The following is a 24,157-nucleotide window of genomic DNA, read 5'->3' as shown; positions in this document are numbered from 1 at the left end:
AGAGCAGGGAAATGCAGAAGCAGTTTTGCTTGCTCCTGCATGGCCGGAAGTAAATAGCAACGTTTCCTTCTCTACTAAAAAAAGGTAAGCATACAGGGCCCTGGTCCTCTTTTGCAACTGGTCGTTCAACTGAAAGACAGACTATCCCCTTAGGAGACAGACTCCAATAGCCACTGCATGTGGACTTTTGGAATGGAAGAGGCTGGGAAGAATTAATTCAGTGCATCTGAGTAATTACTTCCAGTGCCAGTGGTGAACGATACAGAAGGAGGGCTGGCACAGGATTTCACTGTAGCATGGATTGCCATTCCCCACTCCTGATCATTAAATGAGTGTATGACAGCAATCCAACAGAAAAGCGCAACATTTCCAACCTGAAGGCTCTGCTTGCTTACTTGAGTAAAAATGCGGGTGGCCCTGATTCAGACTGGGCCTGTTGCAACTCAGGAGGGGCTTTTAAGCTTCCTCCATGCCATTTCCATCCTGAAATTCTATTATTTCCTCCCCACAGGGGTGTTAAGAAATGTCCCCATCAAATCCCTGGCTCCCAAACGGTCAGAGTCCCAGTGCAAATTGTGGCCATGCTCGCTTACACTTGTGTAAGCATTCTGATCTCTCTGCAATGCATGATTGGCAGAAAGTTTTATTTGGTGCTTGGACTACTGCCCTATTTAAGTGAAACCTCATTTAGCTCAAGGGCTAAATTCAATATTGGAGGAAAGGGGGTGCCTTTCATTGATGAGGGAATAGGCAGAAGTGGGTAGAACTGAAATACCAGAATATTTGAGCTTATCCTTTTGCTACCCAGTTGCTGAAGCTTTGGAGAGATATTTTGACCTTGCACCAAAGTGGGCAAACCATCATAGGATGAGGGAAATGGCGGTGAGGGATGTCCTTCTGGGGAACCCTGGAGAGCCCAGCTGAGATCCCTGGCAGGCAATATTTGGCCCTTGAGTCTGAAGATGGGTCCCCGATCTAAGCCTGGTGTGGTTCATTCCAACCCACAAGGCTCTTCTGGCACTGAAAGGCCAGTGAGAGCCTCTTGGTGCATGTGAGATACATGTACCACAGCAAACACAGGAAGATGGTGGAACTTACCACTGTATCAGGTAGGTGTCTATATAAAAACTCAACACATGCAAATCCAGGCTTGGTAGAACCTTGACCATGCAAATTAATCAGGGCAAACTTTCTCTTGCCACCCACACCAGCAGGAAGCAGTGAGTTCTGGCCCTCTGCAGGTAGTTGGACTCTAACGGGATTCCCACTGCCTGCCTCACTGCTCTGTCCCCTTGTAGGAGTGTGACTGTATGAAAGAAGAGCTTTCTTGAGCCTAAATGTTATGGCTTGCTTTAAGGTGGCCATTCCCTTTCCACAATGCTTCCATCCCCCAAGGACAACTAATCTGTGTGCTTTTCCAAATACCTGTGTCAACTGCAAAGAGGTACGCTTGCAGGCACATCAGGCACACAATCACACTTGTGGTACGCTGCTGACAAAGGCCGTGTACTTCCTTGCTAGGAGTTCCATGGAAAATCAGAACCAGCCATGGCACTGGGTATCCCAGGATGGGGCAGGATGTGGTGGAGGGCAAAGAGGTAAAGCAGGGCTAAAGGAACAAGGGTAGTTTCTCAGATTTGTACAGTAGTTAGCACATTGTTGGATTTACATAGATGATAACTTAGTATCAATGGCTCTGGAATTCAGCTTCCATACTTCCTCAAGCCAAATAGCCATCCCTACAGTAACCCCATTGATGGAGCGCTTTTACTCCCCAGAGGGAGGATACAGCAGGTGGTCCCAGTTGGACATGCAAAAGGGACAAACTGGTGCAAGGTGAGAAGCTCTTCTTCACAAGAACCAAGGTTGTTCTCAGCACCGACTCAGGTTCAGCTCTTCCCCTGCGGCACTGAAAGGTACAAAAACAAGAAGGCATGTGAACGGGGAAACAACCGTTTGATTCCTGAACAGTAATTTTCATCAAAAGGAAAGTGCCCTAATCCAGCACAGCAATTCAGCTTGTCATGGACAAATCAACCCAGGCTTAAGTTTCATTAAAGGCAAACAAACACCAAGAGCAGGATTCAATCAGCAGGTGTGTGAACTGATTGCGTAACCCATTCTCCAGGGGCCTAGTTGGATTCCCCGTGGGGGGGGGGAGGGGAAGAACTGGTTTCCCCAAGGTCTCTCCCCACCCCAAGATGAGATATTGAGCCAATGAAAACAAAAGCACGTCTAAGAGGAGACGCCTGGTTCACTTCAGTGAAGGAAGGGGCGAAAGATGCTTGTCTGTAAAAACAGGGCAGATGTGTGCCAAAGAGGGCCAGGCCAGTGTGGCGTAGTGGTTAAGAGCCTGGGACTGGGACTCAGACGATCTGGGTTCTAGTCCCCGCTCAGCCATGGAGCCAACTGGGTGACTTTGGGCCAGTCATGGACTCTCAGCCCAATCTACCTCACAGGGTTGTTGTTGTGGGGATAAGATGGAGGAGGAGATGTAAGCTGCCTTGAACCCTTTGTAGGAAAAAGGCAGGATATAAATCGGAAAATAAAAATAAATAAAAAAACCACCAAGTGTCAGAGCATACAAGCTGAGCTTTTCCGTTTATACCCTGCTTTTATCCCTCTTGCAAGGAAAGCAAGGTGCTTATATGGTGCTTCTATTTATTTTTTAATTTGATTTCTACCCTGCCCCTTAGAAAGTCTCTCTGCTTTGCTCCTCCTTTCTCTCTCATCCTCACAACGACCCCAAGAAGTAGGCTAGACTGAGCATCAGTGTCACCCACTGAACTTGTCCCAAGGACAAGTGGGACCAGCAGCCAGACTTCCTGAGTTCCACTCCAACACTCAAATTGCAACAGCATTTGAACGTGGCAAAGGCATTTGCAAATAGGGTTATTCTCAGCTATATGCCCTTGCCTTCCCACACACACTCAGCAATGTGGCTTGCTATGTGCAATAATAAATAAATAAATGTGATGGTCACTGAAGTTCATTTTGTAACAGTGAAACTAAAAGTGCCCAACAGCTTCAGAGGAAGAGCTGAACTCTGTTGAAAGAGAGGAACGGTTGTCTGTACATAATATGAGGTGCCTTGAGTTGCACAAATTTATTTATGCATCAGCAGTATTCAGTACCTTTGCTGTTTTTCTCAAGCTGTACAAGGGAAGTGCATGCTCTCCTCTTTACATTTTCACAAGCATTCCAATTAAAAATGTTCTGCACAGTGTAGCCTTTAAATCAAGCTATAGAAGCAATCCAATGCATGTTTAGATAGAAAAAGTACTACAGTTCTCAACATTCCCTGGCCAGGCTAGCTAGGACATGCTGGGATTTGTAGTCATTTTTCTGTTTATACATGCACAGGATTATGTCTTATGTATGCTTTCATTCATTTCCCCCCTCAAATATTTTAACTCTTATTTCTTGGTCTATTGGGACAAAAAAACCCAACATAGGTACTTTTAGAATTTGCTTAGAAAATGCAATTAACCCATGCAAATAGGATTATTTGTTACAGTGATGTCCCACCTTTCCTCCAGGAGCCCAAGTGGGCATTCCTGCTCCTCTTCTCCATTTGATCATCACAATTATCTTCTGAAATAGTTTAGGCTAAAAGTCAGTGACTGGGCAAAAGCTGTTCGAGGGAGCTCAGCGGCCAAAGGAGAACCTGTGTTTTCCCCACTCTAACCAGTATGTTGTACTGGCTCTAATGAGCCTAACCTGCACAGAAGAAACTTCCAGATAATTGCTCCCACTCATTCTCCAGAAGCCAAGCTTTGGGGCACTTTGGGAGTCACTAGCAATTGAAGAATTCCTTTCCAACCCGCAAAAGTGTAGTAAAGTCCCAGCAGGAAACATTTTAGAAGACACCAAATTGTGGGCTAAGTGCTTTAAGAGCCAAGAATGTTTCCAAGTCCAAATATGGGCCTCTGCATCCTGGAAGCATAAAAGCAAGATTACTGTGGATATGCGGTCAAGATAAAATTCTCTGTGTAAGCTTGGCTGCAGAAGAGCCTTCTGATGTTTTTCCTGCCCTTACGATGCTGCTTCTGATGTTTTACAAGGAAGGGAGTGGGGAAAAATAGGGAGTGGGGTCCATTCCAGTGCTCACAGCAACTCAAGCACCAGCTTAAGAATTTGGGCTAATAGCAACACTCGGATCCATCAAGCGCCCTCTGAAAAACAGTGTAGTTGACTGCACTGGGGCTCTTTTAAGGTTATGAGATTGTACGATAGTTGTTTTTCCTACAGTCTAAGAATATTACCAGTTCTATTTCTGGAAATCTTGAGAGAAAAGTCAAGGGGTTCTTTTACTGTTATTACATTTATATTTCACCTTTTTTTCATTTTGCAAGGAACCTAAGCTGACTTAAATGTTCTTTGTCCTCTCCATTTTTATCCTCATGGCAACTCAGTAAGGTAGTTAGGCTGAGGATCAGGGACAGGTCCAAAGCCACTCAGGGAACTTCTTGACCCATGTTGTGACTAGGACCCAGATCTTCCAAGACCCAGCCCAAGTCTCTAACCACTATACAACACTAGCTCTCAATTGGTTAACTCCAGTTAACTCTGAGGTAGACTCAGATCTGCAGGATCTATTTTGGTCTTCCTGCCTTCCTTCCTTCCTTCCTTCCTTCCTTTTTTCACTAGAACCCCAAGATCCACTAACCAGAAACTGGTACAAAAGACACATAATTAAAGAATGCTGAGCCTAGGAACTAGTTCTTTGGGCTAGAGCTGAACTGGGCTCACTATCCTTCCATTAAAAATGTACTCTTGGTAACCCTAAGCCAGACTTTCCCATGCTCAGCCTACCTCACCTCCCAAGGCAGCCTATTTTACTCTCTGGGTTCCCACTCTTATCTGTCCCAGTCAACATGGTCAATAGTCAGAAATGATGGTAGTTATAATCCAATTATGTCTGGACAATCACAAGTTCCCCACCTGCATCCCACTATTTTAGCAACAGCAAGGAATGTTGAGTTCTTGGTCTGTAAGCTGCAGACAGAGCCAACTGTTGTTTCCGGACAGCCATAATGTTGGGAACAGCTGGGATAATGTTGGTGCAGCTTGGCTATGTCACTTATAAAACAGTTTCCATCTCTGACTAAACCATCCAAGTTTCAAAAAGATACTCACAGTTTTCTCTGTGCTTCCTCCTCTGTTCACATTCCATGTCCCTCGTTTTTGTCTTCTTCAGTGGGGAATCTTTAAAGACAAGAGCAACAGAATCCATTTAATTTACCCATCTTGGTCATGCTTATTTATCTCTTTCAGCAACCAGAACTGGGTCCTGTTGGAACATGCATTTTATTTAAAAAAAAAAAAAAAGCAGCAGGCTTAATTCTGGTCAGAACATATTTGTCTGTGCAGCAACCACTCAAACTGTCATTCCACGCTCTCATTCTTTAGTCTGGCACATTTCCTCTGCTCAGCGTAAAACAGGGTGCACGCAACAATGTTTTGTTTGCTGTGTGACTACATTTGCAGGGAAGGCTGGTGATTGCTATGTCAGTTGAGTTCCTTATCAATTGCAGCTTTAATTTTGAGCTTTATGGGAGCTATCTGTGGTGCTGAACTCCACTCCAAAACAAGCTCGTAACCTTGGATAGCTCCTATATGCCCCCCACCCCACCCCAGTTAGGGTAAGGAGGGGATGAGGGTTAGGGACATCATACAGAAGATTGGGCAGGCTTGTTCTCTGCTACTCCAGAGGTCAGGAGAAGAACTAGAAGGAAAGAGGATTGCAGCTCATATTAGGAAGAATCTCACAGAAGGACCTGTCTAACAGTGAAGTGGGCTGCCTTGGGAGGTGACAGTTCTCCTTCACAAAACCTGATTAAGCAGAGGCTGAACCTCAGGAATGCCGCAGTTGCATCCTGAAAATGGGTTCAGCACTGAGCTGCACATTGGAGGAGATGATCTATAAAGCCCCTTCCAACTCAAGGTTTCCATGAGAATCCATGGAGTGTCTCAGAAACACCCTGTTACTTCCTTCTTCCAGTTTGTGCTGATTGTGTCGCGTCTGTGCATGCAAGTGCAAAGCTGTATATAACTAAAGATCCAATATACATTTTTGTGCTCTTGGTTTCATGGTATCTTGCTTCCTAACGACTGTCCAATCTACCCTCCCCACTCTAAGAGTACCCCTCCTTAAGAGAAAAGTTTGGGCATAATTGCACCACATGCATCCATTCCCCAAAGGTCTTTGTGAATTTCAGCTACTAATCCCTACTAATCTCAGCAGAATATGAACTTGACTTACTAAATGATTCTGCCTGAAAGTCTTCACTCAGGATCACTTTTTATTCACCAGTTAATTACATTTATCCCCCCACCTCTCACAAAGAACCTAAGGCAGCTTACATAGTCCTCCTCCTCCTCCATTTTATCCTCAGAAGACGCCTGCAAGGTAGATGAGGCTGGGAGTCAGTGGCTGGCCCAAACTCACCCAGCGGGCGCCATGGCTAGATGGGGGTTGGAATCCAAATCCCTCAGTCTGAGCCCGGCATGGTGATCACTGTGCATCACCACGCACCCCTCTCCCGGGAAGTGGGATGTAATTGAGAGAAATGGGCAGCAGAAGCAGGGAAGGGCTGCGTATGGAGCTGCCTGGTACACCCAGGGGGCAAAACGCAGCTACTGGGAAAGGGAAGGGCAAGGCAGGACGGAGGCATCGCTGCAGAGGCCCTTGACGCAAAGGCAGAGCATTTGCTTCTGATGTCAAGGATCCAGCCCCTGTAAGTGGGGGAACGTGTGTCCTATATCACAGAGGTCGATTCTCTGTTTGAAAGGCTGTCCAGTCCAACCTCTATGATCAAGAATCACAGGAAAGGAGAGAAGTGAGCCCTGCATTAAATTATAGCCATCTCTGTATATCCAACAGTATATGTACATTTCCTACAGATCTGAGGCCACCTTTTTGGAAGTATGTCAACAACCACCCCAAAATCACCAAAACTGGTTCCTTGCCTCTTGTACCATGTTAATGGCCTATCAGCCACCAACCTAAGTCAACAGCATTTCCCTGGAGCAGCTCAGACAGTCTGGGCAGGCCATTCCTGGCCAACTGCTAGACTGGGGTGCAGTATTTTAGATCCATGGGCCAAACCCAGCAAACCTGGGGTCCCACAATTCTGGGTCCAAGAGCTTCTTTTCACTGGAATTCATGCACGTAAAATGTAACCTGGAAAGGGTAGCACAGGCCTCTGTTTCTGATGGGGCAGAGGAAGTCTGCACATGGAACACTCCACTGTGTTAAGAGAATTGTAGATCTGAGACTATCAAGGGCTAAACGACGTGTCTGCTGGTGCAGAAAAGCACATTGGTGGCAAACGGTGGTGGCAAACGGCATCGACACATCTGCAAGAGGGCAGGGAGAGATGGCAAAAAAGGGTTCGAAGGGGAAGGGCAGGGTAAATCAGAAGGATTCAAAGGGCCCTCTCTCCATGTATGCCTGCCTCCTCCCCTGCCCCGGGTGCTACTGTCAGGATCCGGTCCACAGCACCTCCCGGAGGGAGAGGAAAGCTGCTCCTCTTTTTTCCCCTCAGAGATCTGTCACTTGGAAAAGGCAGGAAAATACACAGCAGCGGCAAAGAGGAGAAAGCACAGGACAAGACGGCAGTAAGGATGTGCTGTCAGCCCCCAGGTGACTGATAGGCCTTGGCAGGCGCCCAGCAAAGCCAACCTGTGGCAGTGACGCTGTGCTGGGGACCATAAGAACAGAAGGTGACCTCTCTTTTTATTATTGGCTAGAGAAACGGGACTTCGTATAGATTTAAATATGTTTTTCAGCTGTCATAAATGGAAAAAAAATGTGGGAGCTGACCCAGCAGGCCCGATATTTTTGATGATTGATGTTGTTTTTAGTTTTTCTTTGTTTTTAGGATTATAATTTCAAATAAAACTTATTAAAAAAATAAGAACAGAAGGTGACCCTGCTGAATCAGAACAAGGGCGTATCTTACCTAGCATCCTGTTGCCATTGTGGCCAGACAGATGCCTACATGAAGCACACAAGAAAGACCTGAGCTTATGAGCAGCTTGCTGGAATGGTTTAGGAAGAGATATGCCAAAGAGATATGATCTTGAGAAGAAACTTCTCAGGGAAGAGTAGGGACACTTCCAAAATAATGTTGGAGTTTCAGATTATCTGGTCCTTTTTTTCTGATGCAGAAAGCAACGCAATTCCACTGTCCTGTGTCTCATCTGGGTACCACTTGGAGTTTTATTAAGAAGCACTCTCCAAGCATCAGATGTTTGTGCTTCTTGCTAGCCTGAAATGGCTCCCTTAGAATCAATGACATGATATTCTGTATTCAGCCAACACATGGCCTAGTTAGCACTGCCACCAATATTCAAGGCCCTACTTAGCATAAATGTGCTTTACAATTTAATGGAGGAGCTGGGGAAGCAGAGGGGCCAGTCTGGATCTGGAGTGGCTGTACTGGGGGAGAGGCTTTGTGCTGATGGAGGAAAGGGCAGGAGCTGAAGGGACGCAGGCTTCATCTACCAACTAGTATGAAAATATAGTCAAGGAACCTTCAGTTCCCTGAAGACCACAGCAGACAGCTGGTTGGAAGCGCCAAATCAGGCTGATGCTGCAGTTGGTGGAAGAACAGACATTTCCAAAATGTTCTCCATCTAAACCTCTCACCAGATTTCAGAGTTCCAAAGCTACCCTGCCTTTTTTTTCTGAAGCAGAATGAAACCTACTTTTCCTCTAAATGTATTCCCAGATTTTGAACGGAGCGCCATGCATGCATTGTTTGGCAGAGCTTCCAGTTCATCCGAGTCTTTCCCTTCATAGGCATCACCTTTACAGTTTTCTAAAATACTGCCAAAGAAGAAGTGGTAGACTTAATGTGAATGCGCAACTGACTGACTCCAGTCTGTGCTGCCTGGTGTTTGCGCAGTGTGCAGGAATGGGTGTGATCCCCTACAATGCTGTATGCAAATAAGAGTGCTGCAGTCACTCCTGGGATCAAGATCCTGCTTGGCAATGCACATCAGTATCACTGAGTGCTCAGCAGGTAGATGGAATTTCGTGGAGGGAACTGATGATGATGATGATGATGATGATGATGATGATGATTAGAACATTTCTATGCCGCCCCTTGCCGAAGCCTCGGGGCGGCTTACAACACAATAAAATAAATATAATATAAAAATAACAATATAAAATTAAAATTAATAATATAAAATAAATAAAAAATACAAACGATATAAAAGAAGTTATAAAAGAAAAGTTAAAGAAAAGAAAAGAAAAGAAAAGAAAAGAAAAGAAAAAGAAAAGAAGTCGCCCTGGCCAGATAAAGATGTGGACAACTTCATACTCAAAAGTGGCAGAAAACTGCATGCTTAGCTCATCAACTTGATGGAAATTCTCCAGGAAACCAAGCCCTATGAGGAATGGCTGAAAGAGCTGTTAAGCTGGGAGAAGGGAAACATCATAACAGCCCTCAAATAGATGAAAGGCCATCATGCCAAAGACGGGGCAGACTCATTCTCTATTGCTCCAGAGGCCAGGACTGGAACTCATGAGTGGAAATTTCAGGGAACTGGATTTCAGTGCAACATTAGGAGAACTTTTCGCAAGGAAAGAGCTGCTGGGCATTACAATGGGCTACCTCAGGAGGAGCTGGTCCATTTGTCCGGATGCTGTAGTTGTATCTTTCAATAGAGGGGGCTGGGCTAGAGAAGCTCTGATGTTAAAATTCTATGATGCTACGGACCTGGAATGTGGATGGAATGCAGCACAGTGCAGAATGAAGCCAAGGGAAAAGAACAGGATGGAATCCAGGATGGAAGGAATCCTGTCATACTAGCAGAATGCAGAAATGGTTTAATGAAGAGAATGGGAGAGTGCTCCATTCATGGGGAATAGGGTCCCTTTGGAAATGGAGGCAAGGACCCAACAACTGATGACCAGTGTGTACCATGGAATTGACATGAAAAGAGGAGAGGAGAGGAGAGGAGAGGAGAGGAGAGGAGAGGAGGAGACTCAAAATGATAGCCAGTTGCACAAGGACAGCCAGGTGTTTGGCACTGACCTAAAAATTGACGAGGAGCAAATAAAAGAACTCAAGGGAAAGGTGCTTCAAATGGAAAATGCTGGGCATTGAACCAGGGGCATCCTGCTTGTAAAGCAGGCAGCATGCTGCTTCTTGACACAATAAACTTCTCAGATGCATGCCTAATAACACAAGAAGAGCCCTAATCCATCAGACCAAGGTCTATTTAATGAAGTATGTTTTCCCAACAGCAGCTAGCCAGATGATTCTGGTTAACCCATACACAAGGCTTCAAGTAACACTTCACTCGTTTGCACTTGGTAAGAAGCAATTTTGAGGTGCATTGCCTCTGAGCATAAGGGGTTTTGATTGAAATCTGAAGCTCAGGGGTGAGTGCAGCAAAACTTCATCACCCATGTGTATGCAGGAGGAATCAAACATTTGCAGAAGTACAAGAAATCTTCAAGGGGAAAGATCTTTAGGAAGTGTGCGCATCTGTGTGGGAGATCTACCTCCCCCCCTCCACCCAAATCAGCCCAATGAAGACCAGGCATGCTCACTGACCACAGAATGCTCATTAATTTGTTGAGGGGAGGTGGAGGTTGCAAAACAAGGCAGAACAGAATGGCGCATCCTGCAAGTGAGGGAGGCGGAATGCAGGAATGCAGTTTGTACTTCTCCCAATCTGTTCCAGAACTGATGGAGAGAGCAGGACAGGATGCCAAAACTGGCTGCCGCCACAGATCTCTTTTTGACCTCCACCAATTTCAGCAAAGGGTGAGCAACTAACTTGGCAGTAACTAAAAACACAGAACTGTGAACTGTTACCCTCCAGAAGTACAGTGGCCCCAAGATCAGTTGCATGAGTTAGATGGAGAGCACCCGGGAGATTCCTACCAGTGGATGCTTAGGACTCAGTTCTAGGGCCAGCATGCTGGGAGTTGTAAGACTTTTTCTGTCTAAACATGCATTGGATTTCTGCTTAAAGAATCCTGCAATAGAATATCTAGGGGCTACCACAAACCTGCATTCCCACAACTGTGGAATTGTGGCTTCATGCAAAGCAAGTGAACAAGAATATATGGTATCTTGATATTGTTGCCTCGTGTTACACCTGTGAGGGACTAACCTGTGAGAATCCATTTGCTGCTCGCTCGTGCAAATGTGCGTTTGGAACCCTGTAAAGTCAGGCATGTCCGAAGGGGGACTTGCAATTTGGGGAGCAAAACAGTGAGCGGGTAAACATCACCAGCTTCTTCATTCCACACCTCCCCTCCCTGATCCCCTTTCCTTTCGTTTCCTTTAAAAAAATGGTATTGGGATTCTGAGATACATATTTGCATGAAAGATTTAGTGATTCTCCTTACGCTTCTCAGTCCTCCCTTTCACCAAATTGTTTTTGCACTGATGGGGCTTTTCTGTTTCTCTAAAAGAACATGAGGAACAGAGAAAGAACATAACCAGAGAATGAGAACTGCCGAGAAGCAAAGTGAAGGTCAAACAAGGAGAAAACACACCAGACTTTTTCCCCAACCTGGTGCCCTACAGACTTCTGGGACTACACCTCCCACCAGTAAGGCCAATGGTCAGGTTCAACAGGATCTGTAGTTCATTAACATCTGGAGCCATCCAACCAAACATCACTGTGCCTTTTTTGCAATTCGATGGTTCTACCAATGCTCCATCATGGTTTGTGGTTCTTCTGCACACCATTAACTCTTACAGAAGAATAATCTCTCTTCTGTACAGTATGCATAGCTTAGCATGGCCTCCCCCCATCTAGTGCCATCCATATGGCTTGGACTACAGTTCCCATGATCCCCAGCCATCTGGAGGGTACCAAGAAGGCTGAATAGCATCTTACCTACACATTGCCTGCTCCAGGCATTCCCTTCTGTTAAGGATGGGTCCAAAGTCAATCTGGGAAGTCAGTTCTTGCCATCACCTCACACAGTCATAGAAAGATGGTGATTTGGGTGGTGGGGACCATTTTCCATTGAAAATTTCTCATTCAATGCAGAAATTTGGGCACACCAATTTTCCGGCCTGGGGGCAGGTGTTGCACTTGGGTCTCTAACCCTTTTGGCACAGTTCTGCCATTTCTGAAAACGGGCTTTCTGCAGGTCAGTGATCTTGGCAGAGAGGGCAAGAGACCAACAAGCAAGTCCCACACCAATTGTCAGAAAAGTTTCAGGTCCAAAAAGAAAAGTGGAGAGAAAAATTAAACAGGGTTTGCAGCTCCGTGAATTGCTGCAGCTGGTGGGAAACAGAGGGAGCTGCTTTGGCCCAGTTTGGACCACATTGCCTGTTCTGCCTGGCAATGATTCTGCAGGGCTGAAACCGGGGATCCTTTGCCACTGACTGTCCCATGGACTTTTGGGGCACTGGGGACCAAACCTGGGCCCCTGCATGAGCAAGGCGGTTGCTCTTCCACCGGGCTATGGCATCCTACCCTATAAGAGCAGAATAGCTGATACAGCTTTTGTCTAGTTCACTGACCATGAGTCCTGGCAGGGAGATGGCTACTGCTGTAGCTTTGACATACTTACCAGACAGCATCCATGCAAGAGAGCAGAAACTTACTTCCATGTAAAGACGTGCAGGCTTGCACCTCAGGATAGAGCAGGTCCCTTCCAGTGGTCTTCCCCTGTCTGTCATCCCCCCTCCCCCACTATCTCATTTAACACTGAAGGACAAGAAATGGAGAGCAAATGGAGAGCATACTAGAAGAAACATATTTAGGGCCAACAAAGAACCTCTCGCTGGCTGTCTCTTGTCCCCCAGGTAAATTCCTGACACCTACTCTTCCAGCTGTGGGCACAAGGTGATCTGAGTGCCTTGGACCTGGACTTCACCCAGTGGACGCTGTGTCCCGCTGTGTCCATTGCTGGTGAGGCAGGAGAGCTTGGCTTCCCCAGTCCTGCTGCTGGAGCCACTGCTGGTACTGCCAGTGCCCACCTCCTCTTCCTCCTCCTCCTCCTCCTCCTCCTCATCTTCCTCTCTGGCCACTGTTGCAATGGGCTTGCTGTCCTTCTCCGACAGGGCCCGGGGACGGAAGGCACAGGGCCACCTGTGCATGTCCCGGGGGACAGTGTGGAGGCAGCGACTGGTGCTCCGGGGACAGCACAGCAGCTTCTTGAAAGCACACCTGAAGTCGGGGCTGCGGCAGTAGATGATGGGGTTGAAGGCTGAGTTGACATAGCCCAGCCAGTTGAAGAAGCGAAAGAGCTGGTCAGGGACAAGGGACCGGGCAAAAACCTTGATGACGTTGGCCACGAAGAAGGGCAGCCAGCAGAGGGTGAAGATCCCCATGATGATGCCCAAGGTCTTGAGGGCCTTGTGCTCCTTGATGGCCAGCAGGAGGCGGGAGGGCCTTCTCCGCCGAGAGCCTTTGGCGGCATCTGGCAAGAACCTGCCCTTGTCCTTCTCAATGACGTGCAACTGCCGGGTGGCCACAGCAAAGACCCGGGCGTAAACGAAGACCATGACCAGCAGAGGCACATAGAAGGAGACGATGGAAGACAGGATGGCGTAGGGCATATTGGTGACGAAGTCACAGCACTGCGGGTCCTGGTAGCAGCGCAGGGCCTCGGCATCAGCCCCGTCGCGCCACCAGTGGTTCATGATGGGCAGGAAGGAGATGAAGGCCGCCACGGCCCAGACCAAGCACACCACACCCCGGGCTCTGGCCTTGGTCACCAGTACCTCGTACTGCAGGGGGGCCGTGATGGCCAGGTAGCGGTCCACAGCGATGGCGCACAGGGTCTCGATGCTCGCTGTCACGCAGAGCACATCCAGCGAGGTCCACAGCTCGCAGGCGGTGGTGCCATAGGGCCAGCGGCCGCTCAGCACCAGCGTGGCCCCCGGCGGTACCACCAGCAGGCCCATGATGAGATCCGCGCAGGCCAGCGAGGTGATGAAAAGGTTGGTCATGGTCTGCAGGCGGGGCGTCCTGGCGATGGCCACGACCACCAGCAGGTTGCCGGCCACCGTCACCAGCACGGCCAGGCTGAGGGCGGCGCCGAGCGCCCCCTGCCGGCCCAGGCTGCAAAGCGCCCACGAACAATCGCCGCTGCCGTTGCCGGACGCCCCGTCGCCCGGCCACGTCCCGTTGGGGGGCCAAGCAGGAGCCATGGCCGCGGGCAAGGCGCGGCAGCAGCGAGCCTCGGGAGCCTGCCTCCGACGGCTTTAATCCGAAGGGGCCGCCTTTCGCGGCCGCAGCGCGTCCTCCATGCGCGCTGGGCAGCGGGCCGCCCCTGCCCCCGGCGCGTCCGCTCGGCCCATGCTCCGGGGAAGACTGCGGACGCCTCGGCGGGGCCGGCGCCCTCCCCGTCGGTGGGCACTGCTCAGAGGAGGAGCCCTTAAAGGCGCAGGAGGCCGGGATGGAGACGGAGCACGCCCCGGCACCGCTCCCTCGCGGCCCCCCCGCCCCGCCCCGCCCCGCCCCGCCGCGGCGCCGGCGTCGAGAAGGGCTTTCTGCAGAGCTGCCCCTTCCTCTGCAAGGACCCCCACCAATCCGGGGCATTTCTTATTCCCAGCTTTCCAACAAAAATGAGGCTGCCTCCGCTGCCCGATCCCCTTCGGAATTTACTCACCGTCCAAAGCAACTGCAATACCTTTTTTCTAACACTCCCGTCCCTCCTTAAAACAAGCAAACGAACAGAACAACACTAAACAACATTCAGGATTTCCATCCTCTTCAGCGGCCTTTGGTCTTCAAAGTGCCTTAGACTTCGGTAGAGACCTTTTCAAAAGCGGTGTATAACGCTCTCCGGTCTTCGACAGCTAGAAGGCTGGGGCTGCGACCGGGGAACGGCGCCTTGAGCGTTGCGCCCCGCAACGGAGAGCAGTCCGACGGCCTGCCCGGCCGCCTTACTCGCTCCGCTGGGGTGCGCGGACAGCGGGCGCCGCTACTCTGGCCAGTCCCGTCGCGACTCCAGTTCCGATCGCCTTGGGTTATTCCTCCCTCTCTGCCCGAGCTCCCTATCCTGGCCTTTCCTGCCCCGCTCCCGATGCTTTCAGTGCCAATAAAGCAAAATCCGAAGGAGCGAAAGGAACTCGGGTAGGTACCACCGACCGTATCAGTCACAGCGAGGTGCGGCATTAGCAAAGCGAGTGCGCCCCTAGACTCGGTGCTTGGAACAGCGGTGTTTCCACAGAGAGAGCTATGGGCAAGGGCTGCTGTGACAGCGCTGCTAGAATGGGCATGCTCATGCCGGGAGGAAGGAAAGGCCCCGTTCTTGATTGAGTCCTGAGTAAACATGATCAAATTTGCTGATCGTCCCAACACAGCCGTTCCACAGAATGATAGAATCATAGAACAGTAGAGTTGGACGGGGCCATGAAGGCCATCAGGTCCCACCCCTGCTGTCACAGGACAACAATTCACACCATCCCACTCAGATGGCATTCACTTCGACATTTTGTTTTCCAAGAATAATAATTATTATTCATCATATTTCTATACCACCTAATAGCTGAAGCACAACAGCAGTGGGAATTGCCAGAAAACTTGGAGCAATAACCAAGCTCCACAAACGTTACTTGTTTTCTGAGCCTCTTTTTTCATACTTCTTCCTGGTTTTCCTCCCTTCCATCTCAAGTCACTTCTCACCACCACCAGTTCCTCCCCCATATCTCCCCCTTAATACATAGAGTTAAAGTTAGAAAGGAGAAAGGGTAGAAGGGGAAAAAAACACACATCCTTTCTGAGCAGCCCCCAAGACTTGTGGAATAAAGTTGAAACAGAGCACATCAAAGGAGGACTGCTTTGTGAAGATTCAGATCTATAAATGCAGCAGAAGTGAGACTGATTTGGGTGCTCAAGCGGGGCTGTGTGGTTGGCTCTGTGCCAGTTCGCCTTGGCAGCAGAGAGGCTGTGGATGGGAGCAGGGGGCTGTTAGCTGTCCTGGAGCAACCCTAGTTTGGGAGGACAGAGAAAAGAGAAAAAGAAGGGATCTCAACAGTTCGTTACTTAATCATTGGCGATCTGGAAGCCTCGTCTTGGGAGAACACTGCTTGCTTCTTACGGAAGATGACAGCTATGCCTAGAGACATGTTGGCTGAGGCTTTGCCTTGCTCTTATCCAAGGTGGGTATTCCTGGCTTCACATTGCCACGGCAACAGCAGAAGGATGTCTCACTTAACAACTAAAGGTGCAGCTGCCCAGCCATCCCTGCATCGCCCCGTGCGCACCCAGACGCATTCATGTGCAAACCGCTGGTGCAGTGGAGCCATGGCTCACAGGAGCACAGCGCTGGCACCGGCACCTCCTGATTAGATGCCCTCCGCTCCCTCGCTCAGGGTCCCGTGTTCCTTCCGTGCTTAGCTGCCATCCCTGCAACAACCGGGGGTGGTGGTAGAGAGAGATTTTTTAAGGGTGAGATAGTCTTTTATTTATTTATTTATCGATTTACATCCTGCCTTTTTCCTACAAAGGGCTCAAGGCAGCTTACATCATTCTCCTCCTCCATCTTCTCCCCACAACAACAACCCTGTGAGGAAGGTTGGGCTGAGAGTCTGTGACTGGCCCAAAATCACGCATTTGGCTCCATGGCTGAGTAGGGACTAGAACCCAGATCGTCTGAGTCCCAGTCCCATGCTCTGAACCACCACACCACACTGGCTCTCAGTGTTGTGAGCTACCCCGTCACGAAGTACTTGAGTGGAGGCGGGAGGGGACTTTAATAGGCTTTTAGAACCTAGTGAATTTATGAAAGCTTTGTGAATACCCTGGACTGACAGAAAGATGAAGAAGTGAGTCCTAGATCAAATCAAGCCAGAGCTTCTTGAGAAGCAAACATGGCAAAACTGAGACAGTCATGTCTTGGACACATTCTTTAGAATGCAAGACTCACGGATGAAGACAAACATGTAGGGAAAGTTGACGGCAGAAGATGAAATCGAAGACCAAATATGGGATGGCTTGACTCCACAAAGGAAGCCACAGCCCGGACATTCTGGAGGACTGTCATTCATAGGGTCACCGTGCATTGAAGAGAACCTGATGGCACACAGCTTTACAAGAGACCTGCCTTCGGGAGGGATGAAACTGCCGGCTTGGCTGCTTGGTAGGATCAATGCATCTGCCTGAATTAATGGACCGTCCTTGGAAGCTGACATGCTGAGCACTGACTTTTTGAAAGGTACACCATACTGCCAGCCCAAAGAAATATATCCAAAGGTAGTTGGCCAAACACTCTCATGGACACACCATGTAGAAAGGCAGGGCTAGCAATGGCTCTTGGAGTACTGTTGCTGACGCTTGCCCCCTTACCCGTGGGGTCTGCCACCTACTGTGCCCTTAAGTGGTGGGGCTCCATGTGGGAGTCCAGGGGCTCCCCAGTGTGAGCTCCAGTGTGGACTGGGGGCCTGGGAGAATGGGTTGCTAGTTGCTACTGAGCCATGAAGCTCACTGGGTGACTTTGGGCCGCTGACTTAGCTGAACCTCATGGGTTTGTTGCCACAAGGATAAAATGCAGTTGTCTTGGATTCCTCACAGGCAGAATATAAATCCAATGTAGTAGTAGTAGTAGTTGCAGCTGCAACAGCCAATATTAGGCAGCTGTTTTTGTTGGTCATAATGTGACGCAAAGCATTGCATTATGGGAAATTCAAAATGGAAGTCACTTAGCTCTGACAGGAAACGAGTTGCGCTGCTGGGTAAGCCCACAAGAGGAGGGGAGGAGGATGGAATCGATGGCAGTGCTGTTACAGGGGATCTGTTTCCTGATGTCTACCCTAGTGTAAGTGTACCCCAGTCCAATGCTCTAACCACTACACCACACTGGTGTCTGGATGTGTCCTTTGGCCCTGACTTGTTCAGGAGTCATGTCAACTGGATGAGCTGCTGGATTGCTCGGATGGCTACCTGTGGCCAAGCCCTGACAGATGAGGAGTCAGGCAAATTGGCAAGTATCCACCCTGCCATGTTTGCTCTTAAGACCCTGAGCTGCTCTCCCCTTTAGTCTCTGTCATAGGAGGAGGAGGCATCAGGAACAGTTAGAAACCATGGCCAGCAACAACTCCACAAATTATAGTATAGGTCTGCTAGTGCTCTCTAGCAAGAGAATTCGTCCAGCAATTAACATCTTTCCCAAAGAGTAGGATGGGGGGGGGGATTCAGCACCATGTAAATGAGGTGTTGGAAACAGAGGCAGATTAAGAGAGGCTTCTATGAGAATGTAGTAGGAAAATTAATACTCTGTTTTGAATGAAATGTGCATGGACATCATTTCCCTTTGGGACTTTTTAAAATTTATTTCTTCATTTGTTTTATATCCTGCCTTTTCCTCTAAGGTGTGCCAGGTGGTGTACACCCCCCCCCCTTCCTCTTTCCTTGTAACCACCCTGTGAGGTAGGTTTTGCTGAGAGCAAGCGCCTGGCCCAAAGTCACCCACTGAACTTCATGACCCAGCGTGGGCTTGAATTCCCCTCCTGAACCGCTGCACCACATGGGCTCTCCGAATCTGAAAGTTCTCTCATATTAAACTCATGAAAATTCCTCTCTCTGGTCTGGTGCATCAGGTCACATTGATTTGTACTTGGCAAGTTTCTCTTAGCCAGAGCACATAGAAACACACAAAGCTGGAGCGTTTGTGTTCAGGTTTCTGGCAGGAATATCTGACCGGTTGCTTTGTAAGTCTGTGCGCCTCTGAATACTGTTGAGAGATGCCTCCCTGTTTTGCAGCGGCATCTGGCTGGCAGTGAACCAGCTGAGTTTGCTATTAGAGGGTGCAAACCCATTATGACCAAACACACTTTCTGTCCGTCAGCTCGGGAGCTAATTGAAATTTTGGAAGCCCCAAATCCTATGGATAAGAATGAGGATCCCAAACAGCTCTGGATTCAGTAAAATATCCCACATCAGCAAGTTTAACCATGGCTTCTGTTCCTCTGACAAGTTCACAGATCGTCTTGTCAGTGATTAAAAACAACCCCTTTTGACAGCAATCTAAGGACACAATCCTATGCAGATTTAGACAGTCAAAAATGCCCTACAACTTCCAGCATTCCCCATCCAGCATAGGAATGCTGAGAGTTGTAGGTCTTTTCAAATTGTCTAAACCCACATAGGATTCTGCCTTGAGATTTATCAAGGAAACGGGAACATGAGCTCATGTACTTTAGGAAATCACAGGAGAAATGCATTTAAGCCATGGATAAGATCCTTTGGCTCTAGCTACAGAACAGCATGTATTTTCTTAAAAATGTTCTTGCATATACATTATTATTCTTATTTTATGTAGAGCCAATGCAGACTATTGTCCTGATGGGAACCAAGTTGGGCTACCTGCCAATCAGAGGCCACGTCCTTTAGAGGAAAATATGAGGTGGCTCAAAGCCAAAGCATCATCCACCTAGACAGTCCCATTTCAGGACAGATGGCTATGAATGCTATTTGTAGGGAATGCCTGGCTGGGCCTATTTTGGAATGAGATGGTGACAGGCAGTTCTGCCCCATCGTGCATATGGGACATAACCCTGCAAGGGAAGGGGCTCGTGAGCATTGCCCAGCAGTGCCCACGGTTGGAGCAGAGTGCCTGGCCTTCATCGACAGATAGTGTTTCTGCACGTGGGAGGAGTCCCACCCGCCAGACCCTCTGTGGAGGATGCAGCGCACCGCTGTGTGGGTGGGGAGTGAAGGTGTTGCCACAATATGGGCCAGGCAATGAACAATATAATTCACACATCAGGGCTTGGAGTAAGACAGCGGACACAGTCACAGCAGTTCTGCCTTGTAGCATGGCTGCCCCCTTCCCTTGTGTACCCTGGGTCAGCGTCTCCTGCCCTGACTCCTTGCAGGAAGAGTGGGCTTCATGGTGAGCTGTTTATGCCTCTGGAGTCCTGAGGAGACAGGCCCTGCTAATTAGGATTCTAGGAACAGAAGTGTTGACAATGCAATCAGTTGCGCAGTACCCTTGCATGTTCTGGAGACAGGCTGTCTAGGCAAACTGCTCCCTGTGTGAGCAGCGTATCCCTTTTCAGTGGTGACTTGCACCCTTTCCAGCACAGGGAAGACACCTACCTGTCTGTATGTGCAATCTCACTGGGGTGAGGTGTGATTTCTTGCACCTGAATGAGGAATTGTAATTTTTAAAACAACAACAAACTGTACCTTGGCATATCCAGTCACCTTTAGCAATCTCTTTTCAAAATGTATCCCCCCACCACTAGTTATTTCTCCTATACTCACCTACTTAGCAGGAAATATACATCATTTTAAAACAGCTTGTTTAAAGCCTTATATAAAAAGAACTGGCTTGTGGCTTCCTGGATAGACTTGGGCTCTCTCACACTCCCACAATTATGATAAGGCTGAGACGCAGAATACTCTCTTGGGGCTGGGACAGTCACTGCCTTCTTCAAGGCCCTGGCAGATAGAGAACACCACCTATCATCCTCCGACTCAAACTTGCATCCTCAGTGGAAACTCCATTGCCCCAGCCTCACAGAAGTCTCAGGCTCTGAAATCAGGTGAGGCCCCTTTAAGCATCTGGTCGGGTTCAGGGGTGGGGTGGTGCTGATTGCGCTATACATCATGCCTACACAAGCCGTTAGTTGGCTTTACCTCTGTACTGAGACAGCATCTTCTCCCTCTTCCAATAGGGGAGAATTCCAGCCATCCAGACCCACTTGGAGCTGTCCAAGGTCCTACTTCCTTCTGCCTTAATCTTGCTAGCAGCCTCCCCTGGGAGTCTCAAGGGATCAGAAAAGGGAAGAGCATCAAGACAGAGACAGGTTGTTTTGCATGGCACATGGGGTGTATGTCTGCTGACACAGATGTGGCTGAAAATCTGGTTTCTCCTAATTTGCTACTTCAGCACTAAGTTGAAATTCAAGCAAAGATCATCAGAAATGGGTGGAAGAAGGCACGAGCATGGCACCTTTGACTTGCCTGTATCCCATATTCAAGTTGTATGCATATAACAGTGAATGTACTGGTCTCTGTGTGCTATCATAGAATAATAGCATAGTAGAATTGGAACAGGCCAGAAGGCCATTGGGTCCAACCCCCTGCTCAGTGCTAGACTCCAAGTCAAACCATTCCTCTCAGATGGGTGTCCAGTTGTATCTTGAATGCTTCCAGTGTGGGACACACCACAACCACCCCAGGTCTTGGTTCCATTGCTGTACTGCTCTAACAGTCAGGAAGTTCTTCCTGATCTCTAGCCAGAATCTGGCTTCCAGTTATTGATCCTGTTATTCTGTGTCCTGCATTGTGGAATGATCAAAATGAGATCCTGTCCTTCCCCTTTGTGACAGCCTTTCAAGAACCTGAAGAGTGCTATTACATCTCCCCTCAGTCTTCTCTTCTTGAGGCAAAACATGCCCAATTCTTCCCATCTCCCCTCACAGGGCTTTATTTGCGGTCCTGTTGCCCTCCTCTGAACCCTTCCCAGGCTGTCTGCATCTTTCTTCAGCTGTGGTGCTCAGAGCTGGGCAGAGTACTTCAGATGAGGCCTAGCCAGTGTAGAGTAGAGGGGAACTAGTACTCCATGTGATGCTTGTATTAATGAAGCCTAAAAGAGCATTTGCCCTTTTTGCAGCCACATCACATTCTTGAATCATATTTAGCTTGTGATCGACAGCATTTCAAGATCCTTCTCACTTGCAGGACTGTGGAGCCCACTATTCCCCCTCTTGTAGCGATGCATTTGGTTTCGTTTTCCTAGGTGCAGAACTAGGCATTTGTCCCTATTGATTTTCATTCTGTAGTTTTCAGTCCAGCACTTCTACTTATCATGATCACCTTGAATATTTTTCTGTCTTCCAGGGTTTTAGTTATCCCACCCAGTTTTACATCATCTGCAGTTCTGATCATTGTTCCCTGCACTTCCTCATCCAAATTGTTAAAAATTTGTCTCCCAACAGATATTGGGGAAATTGAAGTCCCCTGTAATGACAACTTCACGCCTCCTTGAAACACTGGCAAGCTTCTTTTCAAAGATTCATCCTTGTCTTCTCCTTGACTGGGTGGTTGGTAATAGACTCCAGCCACTGTGCTCATTTTATTGCATGCTGCATTTATATTAACCCAGATGCTCTTGACAGAGCCACTAAGCTCATCTTCCTGTATTTCAGTGCAGAGATGTGTCTAACATATAGTGTGACTCTGTCTCCCTTTCTTTTCCTTCACTTCTTCTTGAGCAGGTTATATCCTTCAGTTGAATTCCAGTCATGGGAGTCATCCCGCCAAGTTGAAGTTATACCTATCAAGTCATATTCACCCTCCTGTATTAAGAGTTCAATCGTTCCTTGGGACTGGTAACTCACATGGATTCATTTCAGGCTACCTGTCGCTCACAAGGATCAGAAAATTATCTATCGCCTCTGTAAACTCCTCTCTACCCTCAGATCAGCTCATTACATGCCATGTTATCATTTTTAGCATAAAAAAAATCCTTGCATACTGACTTTGATGCTTGGTTTCTGGGAATAAATGAAAGGAATTAATTTCAGGCTGAGTCTGAGCACAACAGTTACAGTTCATTATTTTGTTTTCCTCTGAATGAATGGAATGTTATAGCCTGAAAGAGGTTACCTTCTAAATATATCAGTTGAAGGACCATGTAGGGTGCCCATGTGTCCTTTAGAAAGAATAGTCCCTCGGAATGGATGTCAGAGGACAGTAGTCAATTCCAATAGAAGGCATCATTTGTTGGAAGGGCTGTCCAGTCCACACTGGTTTTAAGTAAACAATCAAATGAAGGGAGAGCAAGAAGCTGAACATTATCCACCAAAACTTATCACCTGGACAGCAAACTGAATTAGTACACTGTCATAGTTTTCTGCACTATGGTAAAATATTGTTTTATTTAGATTATTTAAACTAAATCAAAGCATCAAGTCCTTGTTTCTGTATTTACTTTTAAATGTATACATTTACAGGAAAACATTTTTATGCAATTCTCCATCCAAGGTGATACATTTCCTCTTTTTTCATATTAACTGCCTAAGTGATCACCTTAAGGACCAGTTGAGAAGAATTACTAGATGCCCACAAAGCAACAGACTGTTCACGGAGCAGTGCAAATTACAGGGAAGTGTGAAGGATGTAGACGTGATAGGTCTGATTAAAATTTCCTTGCTGTCTGAATGCTTGTGACTATGAAAGATTTTTGGTGTTCAGCCATGGGGTCATGCAACTTGAATCCACATTCAGAAAGGCGAAAGGATCTCACTCCCGAACCCGTCAGCTGCACTGCTTGTGTTACTGAGTTGCATCGCTGGCTAATGTGGGCGCTGTCATGCAACACTTCTTTTCTTTTCTTTTCTTTTCACTTTTCTTTTATAACTTCTTTTATATCTTTTATTTATTTTATATTGTTAATTTTAATTTTATATTGTTATTTTTGTATTGTATTGTATTTTATTGTGTTGTAAGCTGCCCCGAGGCTTCGGCAAGGGGTGGCATAGAAATGTTCTAATAACAACAACAACAACAACAACAACAACAACACAAGTGTATGTAAGGCCGGCCCTATCATAAGGCAAAGTCAGATGGCTGCCTCAGACAGCGAGGGAGGGCAAGTGGCATCAGGGTGTTAGAGGCAGGTCTCTGTGTGCTTCTGGGCCCCCTAAGCTAGTTAAGTGCCATCAGATGGGTTGAAGACAACCCATTTCCACTGCTGAAAAAGGATTCAACCTCTAATTCTAGTTGAATTCTGTCTATGAAGAGTGTGTGTGTCCAGCTTGTCTTGGACTGACTCTGAGTCCCTGCATGTTTACTCAGAAGTCAGTCCCCCTGCCTTCAGTGGGACTTTCTCCTGGGTAGGTGCCCACAGAATTGCAGCCAAAGCCTCTCCACACTTCTGTTCAGATGATACCAGATAATGCCATAGTGCCATATATGCTAAACCAAGGAATAGAAAGGCTGTGGGGCCAGATCCTACAAATATTTACTTGGAAATAAACGTCACTGAGTTCACTGGGGCTTACTCATGAGTAAATGTGCACAGAATTGCAGCCTTGGTGATCGTTAAGGTCCATAAAGGCTCTGTTTATTAATATTTATAAACAGGGGATGCTGTGCATATTTTCCCATATCGTTTGTGAACAGAGTCTGCTGACTGAAGAAACAGCCTCAGTAAAGCATCACAGAAGAGGAAGAAAACACAGTGTGACTAAACAAAAGACATTTG

The 24,157-nt window shown here is 47.7% G+C and overlaps 1 protein-coding gene across 1 annotated transcript; it reads right to left on the bottom strand.

Annotated features, from left to right (window-relative positions):
• Positions 1-1,648: 1,648 nt before the first annotated feature.
• ADRB3 (adrenoceptor beta 3) lies at positions 1,649-14,147 on the bottom strand. Its single transcript, XM_044437605.1, has 3 exons — positions 12,817-14,147; positions 5,140-5,208; positions 1,649-1,909 (listed from the first exon to the last, which is right to left on the bottom strand). Exons 1-2 carry the CDS (start codon positions 14,145-14,147, stop codon positions 5,166-5,168), a joined length of 1,374 nt encoding a protein of 457 aa, XP_044293540.1. The 3' UTR covers positions 1,649-1,909; positions 5,140-5,165.
• Between the last annotated feature and the right edge of the window lie 10,010 nt (positions 14,148-24,157).

The sequence above is a fragment of the Varanus komodoensis genome, unplaced genomic scaffold (assembly GCF_004798865.1).
Source record: "Varanus komodoensis strain SLA01 unplaced genomic scaffold, ASM479886v1 scaffold30, whole genome shotgun sequence".
Taxonomy (NCBI): domain Eukaryota; kingdom Metazoa; phylum Chordata; class Lepidosauria; order Squamata; family Varanidae; genus Varanus; species Varanus komodoensis.
Note: the sequence above shows the minus strand (reverse complement) of the source record. Positions and strands in the feature narration are given on the sequence as shown.